Source organism: Malus domestica, chromosome 09 (genome assembly GCF_042453785.1).
Source record: "Malus domestica chromosome 09, GDT2T_hap1".
Taxonomy (NCBI): Eukaryota; Viridiplantae; Streptophyta; class Magnoliopsida; order Rosales; family Rosaceae; genus Malus; species Malus domestica.
In genome coordinates this window covers 18,491,564-18,499,983 of record NC_091669.1, presented here as the reverse complement: position 1 = coordinate 18,499,983, position 8,420 = coordinate 18,491,564, and the positions used below count along the sequence as shown (strand labels likewise).

Genomic DNA, 8,420 nt, shown 5'->3' with positions numbered 1-8,420 from the left:
AAAAGAAATAAACTAGTTGCAACAAGGTTAAATAATTTAGTCTAGGTCCAATCCAATGCAAGGATCATGAATAAGAAGAATTTAGTCTATCATCCAAGAATCCTCCTCATAATGATTATATGTTTACTGTTTTTTAGATATTGAACTTTTTGGATATACTTTGTGTATTCTTCTACTTCTATTTTTGTATTTTATCATTTTTTTAGTATCCATACAAGTATAGTTTTTTTTTTAATTGTAAATAGACACTTATTTACAAGATATATAATAAATTTATATAAATACGCCTAGGCACCTAGGCATTAGACATCTGCCTGCTGTCCGACTAACACTTAGCATTTTTTAGAACTTTACTATTTATATAGTGACATTGCTACATGGTGTACCACTCTATGTACTATGCAGACTAAAAATGCCCAATGTCCTAACGCAATGTAGGTACCACCGATTCCACGTAGCGTGTTTTGCATGGCCAAAGAATATTAACGTGGCCATTTCATATCCAAATTGATTTCTATAACCTTGAAAGCAATACTACATATAATTTGATCATAACACTAAATTCCTAAGTAATTGACTAAACAAGATATTATTATACCGAAATTATATATTTTTTTCAAATTATACTTTAGATGTGTCCCTAACTAGCATACATTGATTAAAACCCTATTAGTTTTTAGATTTTGATCAAAGTTCTTTGACTTTGTACACATCAACATGCATTAATCAATTTCCATATCAACTATTTTATATTTTAAAGGGAATTACTATTGGCACTCCAAAAATCTCAATTAGCACTCCAAACTTTGTATAATTAGAAAGAAAAAACACATGTGAGTGTAGAATGAGATTTTTGAAGTACTAATAACAATTCCCATTTTAAATTAAACATTATATTGACTATTGTAATATAGACATCCTATAAAGCATTTTTTTGTCCAAACATTTAAAGCAATTAAATGAAATAAGTTACCACATTTATGGGATACAAAATCCTATAAGATTTGAAATTTAACGTTTATGGGATTAAACAACAAACTCCACCCTTAGAAAACCTTAAACCAATTAAAAATTGGTGATTTAAATGTGGAAATTAAGTTATGAAAAAAATTGTTTTTCTATTGAATGTCATGATAGAAGATAAATTTTCCCATAAGAATTAATGCACCCATGTACAATTATAGTACGTGTAAGAATGTACCCATATAAATTCTTAATGTAAAAAATGATTAAAGGATAGAAAAATGGAAGCAAACCATAAGACCAAATTACTTAAGGGTACATACTATATAAATCTTATAAGAAACAATTATACATATATGGGTACAAAAGAATTTAAAATAAAAAGTTACAATGGTAGTATAGAATAAAATTCGGGTACATGGATACAAGAGAAGAGAATGTACCCAATGAAATTAAAATTGCGTCCATAGCAATATAATGGTCATTTGTTATGATTTTGCAATATGATGGTCATGGAGAAAAAATAAGTTTGAAATTTTTTTGGTGAAATTTAATTTTGAAGATACATATTCAATATAGTAATGTTGAATTTGAATATAAACATAAATTTGAGTGAGAGAATTTTGGGATTTTCAGTTACAAACTTGATAATGTGGGAGAAATTATAAATTAAAATTTGTTGTAAAAAAATAAAAAGATGACAAGGAAGTATTTAATAGTAAAATGATGAGGTGTACAAAATCAAAGGACTTTGATAAAAAAACTAAAAACTAATAAAGTTTCAGTCTATGAATATTAGTGATTAGGTACTGGATCCTAATTTTTTCTTTTTTCAATTCCATAGTTCCATCGTTTTGGCAAGTTGGTCAGATAGAAAACGTGTTTTATCTTAATTTAAGTGGCACCAAATTTTTTAATTAATTTAGGATTAAGATAAACCTTTGTTTTTATGTGATTTATATCCATACCAACCACACGTTTCCATAGCTTCATACAACATGAAAGATGTTGTTATCCAAGTTGACCATAAAATTCCAAAGATGACTTTCTTGTCTCCCTACCCATTTAGTAACTACAAAGCAAACTTTGCATTCTATGTGGTTTTCATTTTCATTTTAGCAAAATGATACCTACATATATATTTTTTTTCCTATCAACCGTTCTCCGATTTTAGTCATCAAATTTAACAAATCAAACGAAAATTACAAGATTTTTTTTTTTAAAGAAACAACAGTAGTTTTATTCCAACTCAAATGGTCCTACTCATCTAAGAGAGCATCACAGATAAAATTCAGGAACATCTCAAACCACTGTTCAATCGAATCAAAATAACAGAAAAAATTAAACAAAGATATTATAATTCAATTAAATTTGATAAAACTCATCACTCAATCTATTCTATAATATATGTATGTGTATATATATAAATATAATAATTTACTGATATAGGAATTTTTTTTTTAACGAACGATAGTATCTAAACTAGAAAATGAGAGAGTGGGTTAAACTTTAAAATGAGCTTGCCATAATAATGTAGTTCAACTTTTCTTTTGATTAAAATCAAACTTAAATATTTCACTTACAAATAAAAAAGAATATCTTTAGACCATAATATTAAGTGGTGAGATATAAAGTAATTTAAAGTAATTTCGTATCCAAATTGATACATGAACCCTTATCTATTCAAGGATATTGTAACAACATATCAAAATCCAATCCTCATTTTCCTCACCAACATGTAAATATAAAAGAACCCATCACCAACCAAGATCCAGTAAAGACACCCAAAAAAGTAGAACATTATCTTCCATAGGGACAAAACCGTAATTCACTGTCAAATATCCAGCCAATTATAACCAAGGATTTTTCAGTGTGACCGTCACGCGATGTAGTACACCACGTGTTTTTATATAAATTGTGGGTTATGTGTATTAAAATGTTAATAACTTAAAAATTAAAAATTTTCACCACTGGCATAAAAACACGTGATGTACCATTTTCGTCACAACTAAAATTTTTTTCTTCTAATCCCCTACGTTTTTCTCACAATTCCCAAATTACCCCTACAGTTTTCCCAAATAAAATCCCCCTCTCGTCTTCTGTCTTTGTAACACACACTTAAACCCAATCTCTTCTTCCTCTCTCCGTCTCTCTCCCCTTCGCCCGCTGATCTTTGACCCGGCCCGAGTCGCCATCGCCGAACCGGCCGAGTCAGGAAAAATGACTCGGCGGTGCTCGCACTGCAGCAACAACGGGCACAACTCGCGCACGTGCCCGACGCGTGTCGGGTCCTCCTCCTCCTCCCCCTCCTTAGGAGGCGGCGTGAAGCTGTTCGGCGTGAGGCTCACCGATGGCTCGATCATTAAGAAGAGCGCCAGCATGGGAAATTTATCCAGTGCGGCGGCGCACTACCATTCCTCGTCGCCGAACCCGGACTCCCCGAGCTCCGACCAGCTCCATGACCCGGTTCACGTTCCCGACGGTTACTTATCCGACGACCCCGCCCACGCTTCTTCCTCCGTCAATCGCCGCGGCGATCGAAAAAAAGGTATTTTTCCGTTTTCCGAACTCATTTCAATTGCTCGAAGCAAAAGTCGTTATCTTTTTATGATTTTGTTGAATTTGATTGTTACTTTCACATGCATGAAGTTGATTCTATTGTTTGTTTTTTTTTTGGAATTGAGCCAAAATTTTGATTGAAAATATGAAATATTGATTGAAAATTTGAAATAATCTGACAGAATTACATTATTTTATACGTATTGGTTTTGTATTTATTATGTATAGATTTGCTTTAAATTGAATGCACAAGTATATGTGCTTTTCTCGAGGAAGATGAGCTGTTCGTTTGCATGGTTTCGTCTTTCATGTTGACTTGGTCTTTGTTGTTCTGGGGTTTTTTATCTTTTTGCTTTTCATTGGTCTGGATTCTTTTCAAATAATGGGGTTAATTCAAGTCGTAATCTTGCTGGAACTCATCGGTTTCGCGGTTTCATTTGAGGTCATTGACATGGTTGGTGCGCTATGTTTGTGTGCATGTAATGCTTGGAGTTTGTGTTTGTATTGCTTTCAAGCCTGGAGTTTAGTGGTCTTTCAACAGGAGCACATGCTTGCGCTTTTAACATGCCCCGACAAGCTAATAGATGCATTTGAATTTAGGGTTTTAGACGATTCATAAAATCGGCCAAAGGCTGTATTATAGTGCCTCGAATAATGTTCTGAAAACATAACTAAGTGTTAACACTCTAGTGGAAACTAGTCGTAAATCCTAATCCAAAATACAATAGGAAACTAAATCTAATCCTAATCAATCTGGAAAGAATCTTAATCCTCATAACCAACAACTTCCAAACATTTATGAAACTAAATATGTTATCTTCCAGAAAAGGGTACTCTTAGGACTAAAAAGTCATGTCTCATACAAAAACAAGAACACAAAATTGTTTGTGATTTGTGAGTGAAATCTGAATAAGTAGGGCCACTTTCCTGATACAGATGATTGGTATAAGCTCTATGTATTGCTCTCGGAGCTGCCTTGTTTGAAGCTAAATTAGGCAGTGGAGAGTATGCTAAAACTCTTTAAGGGTAGCATTTTATAGGGGGCTCAAGCTTATCCAGTAAGCATTTTACCTCTATTGTGATTTATCCAAGTACAGGGTGTCATTCTGATCATATTCTGCATGATGCTTGGAAATGAAATCGCTTTATGCTTAGAATTCTCTTATTCCAAATTTTCATGAAATGTATGTATTGCACTGAATCTATTGGCAAATGCTCTCCATCAGGATTACTCAGCCAAAATGGGGGCAACTTTTTGCCTACGCTCTGCAATTTGATGTGATTTCTGTTGAAAATTTCTTTGATTGTCATGCATTTGATAATTGCACATAGGCAAGTGAATGGGTCAGATCAGATGGGCCAGCCCTTTTTAGCACTAAATTTGTTTTTACCCTATTTCTGCAATCCGAATAAGGATTCTTCTTCCTGTGGTACAGAGGTGCCCAATTCATTGAGTCGGTCATCCTCTCTTCAATGAACTATTTCTGTTATCATATCAGAACTTGAATTGTTGCTTGCATAAAATCATTGTAAAATGTATTATAATTGTCTTCATGTGCACCATGTTTTGCAACCCAATCTTACTTATTGATCAATTCTTAGTGTTTATAATCAATCTTTATTGGCTTTGGTCCTCAGGAACGCCATGGACAGAAGAGGAGCATCGAATGTTCTTGATTGGTCTCCAGAAATTGGGGAAGGGAGACTGGCGTGGGATAGCACGGAGTTATGTGACGACTAGGACTCCCACCCAGGTGGCAAGCCATGCCCAGAAGTATTTTATCCGACAGAGTAATGCTACACGAAGAAAGAGGCGGTCCAGCCTATTCGACATGGTTCCTGATATGGTTTGTCTTACTCCATAATTTATTTCTTTTTTCAAATGTTATACTCACAAATGTGACCATGCTATCAGACACAGAATCTGGTTTTCTGTATTAGGCATCGAATGGTAAGTGGTAAAAATGCCCTTTCTTTCATTAAAAAGATGAATGTATTGCGTAAAGATGATCGATGGCATGGGATTTAGCTATTGTATAAGTTTAGAGCTATTCTTCCTATCACTACGTAATTTTGTCAAATAAATTGGTGTTAGATTCTGCGATAAGGTTAAGATAATGATACTAAAACTTTCGTTTGCATTGTTTGTTATCTGTTTTCCAGGCACCTCCCTTGCCAGAAGAACAAATTTTTCTTCCTTCTTCTTGGGAAGGAGATTCTGAAGATGCAAACTCACTACCTTCATTAAATCTTTCCCTCAGCTCAGAGAGCAAACCCATGGAAACCACACATGAAGAAACTGTAATAGAACATGATCACGAGCCTGCAATGGGATCAAATGGTTTCCCGCCAATGGCTCCACCTTACGTCCCAGCTTATATGTCCTACCCCTGGCCATATTGGGCACCAAGTGCAGGGCCCTTTAGAGAAATGGTTGGTGAGCCCTCTCGCCAACCAGTCTTAAGGCCAATTCCTATCGTTCCTAAGGAGCCTGTCAATGTGGATGCGCTGGGCATGTCTCAGCTCAGTCTAGGAGAGACGGAGAGAGGATTGAAGGAGCCATCGCCTCTCTCCTTAAAACTACTTGGAGAGCCGTCAAGGCAGTCGGCATTCCACCCGAATGCTCCAGCTAGTGAGCCGGACTTGAGCAAAGGCAAGAGCAGTGCGATCCAAGCAGTCTGAATTGGCGAAATGGAGCAGCGTCTCGGTCTTCTTTTTGGGCTGTTTTGTACAATTATAATGTTATATTAGACATTCTCTTTTATTTTGTTTTTTGCAATGGTCTGAAGTCTTATAAATAACATAGGCTAGATAGCTATTCTTTCTAATTGTAAACAGCTAGAAATTTCAAATTTAATGAATTTGGTAACTTAGTGATGCCTTTTGTTTATGAAATCTGAATTTCTTGCACTCTTAGCATACAAGCTGATATGGCAACGGAATTAGAGAAAGCGTTCATTTGATAACCATTTAGTTTTTAGTTTTTATTTTGACTTTTCTAAAACAATTTTTTTTTTCTTTTCTTTCTCTCTTGTCTTGTTCTTTAGTTCTGCTTGCAAAACTTAAGGGACCTCCTGGATGCTAGACTCTTGCGTTCCTATATGGCCTGTGCCTCGGAATTTCGGACCAGCCTTGAGACCTACCAGCGTAGAATTCACCAAATATTTACCCCGACTTTGAAATTTCATAGAAAAACACTACATACTCTGTCATATTTTCTTTCATTTGACGATCTCAAATTCACAATTTTGGAGTTACACATAAAACAAAAACTGAAAATAGTTACCAATCATATATTTTACGTTGTTCGGCTATAAATCATGTTCATCGATAAGATCAAATAATATTAAAATACACATCAAATCGCATTAAGTATTGTGACAGCCCACATACAAACCATAAGATATTGACTCATTAACAATCTAGTAAAAGGGAAAATAGAAAATTTTAGCATAGAAACTAGTCTACACCCCCAAAGGAGAAAATTATAGTAAAGGGAAAATAATTCTACAACAATCACAAAGTCTGGAAAATGAAACAAACATCAATTACTGCCCAAAAATACGAGGAGTTCATGCCCAGACCTCCTCAACATTCCTATACCAGAAAGCATGAACACCTCCCCACATTAGAACATCCCACCATTTGAATAACCATAAGAAATTATGAGTCTGTTTGGTACTCTATTTGAATCTACCTTTTCAAATTCAAAAACATTTTTCGAGTTTTAGATATTAAAAACTTGTTTAGTAGGACTATTTTAAAAAACTGAACTCTAAGACTAACATAAAAAAATAGCATATTCTCTAAAAAAATCAAAAATGAGTTTTTAGAGTTTTCAAACTTAACTCTTTATTTTCTCAATCTCCTCCCCTGTCACTTTTTTCTGCTTTCTCTCTCCTCTCTCTCTCTCATTCTCTCTCTCCTCTATTTTTCTCTTCATTCTGTCTCTTCTTTCTTATTTCTCTCTCATTCTCTCTATCTCCTTCGATCCTCTTTCTTCTCTCCCCTCTGATCTGCTCCTTCTTTCTCTCTCCTCCGATCCTCTCTTTCTTTTTTTTTCCTCCTCTTTCCTCTTTCTCCCTCTCCTGCGACTCCCTCTCTTTGGATTTCTTTGTCCAGTTTAAGTTTTAAGATTTAAGAACAATTTTAAATCTCATACTAAGCAAGTTTTTGAATCTTAAAGAAAATTGTTTAGATGAGATGTTCTTAAGAAATGTTTTGAGAAATGATGAATTTTTTTTTAATAGGATACCAAACAGGTCCTAAGTAATTTACATTATTTATATGATATTATACATGGTTAGACTATAAATCTAAACCCTTTATCATATCATATCTTTGAAGCAAAATAACGAGAGATCATAATCAGGATATCCATCATAACCTTTTGCATGCATGTATAACTTTAATGTCTTTTGTAAGGTTGAAAAAAAAAATGTGAACTAGTTACATGTATTACCATATTTCGCATTTTGAAAAGAAAGGCACTTTCTCTGTCCAAAGTGCGTATCATGTTTCCAGAAACTGGATCCAACCATGCACCAACAGAGCGTCCTCTTCTTCTTCTTCTGCTAATCTATATGCTGAGCTTTGGTAAAAAATTTGGAAAGCTCCCAAAGTCCGTATGACTTCATGGCGTTTATGCAATAATATCGTCCCCACAAAGAACAATCTAGTGAAGAACCACATGACGATAGATCTATCGTGCGTAATATGCTAGTCTCATGAGTCTGTATCCCACCTCTTAATTAAGGGACTGTCACTATGCTCGATGTGGGTGCATGTCTTATGAAGGTTCCACACCATTGTTAGATGATTAGTTAAATGTTTGTACAAGTCAGCAATACAGTTAGTAAGTCTATTAGTATTTGGTTAGAGTTGTTAGGATTCCTGTT

General features: G+C 34.6%; 1 protein-coding gene across 1 annotated transcript; it reads left to right on the top strand.

Annotated features, from left to right (window-relative positions):
• The first annotated feature begins 3,182 nt into the window (after nucleotides 1-3,182).
• On the top strand, nucleotides 3,183-6,373 carry MYBR2 (uncharacterized LOC103443746). The gene is given in 3 exon segments (NM_001293861.1): nucleotides 3,183-3,511; nucleotides 5,161-5,369; nucleotides 5,686-6,373. Coding segments are annotated over 3 exon segments (1,056 nt in total). The 5' UTR covers nucleotide 3,183; the 3' UTR covers nucleotides 6,205-6,373.
• Nucleotides 6,374-8,420: the final 2,047 nt, after the last annotated feature.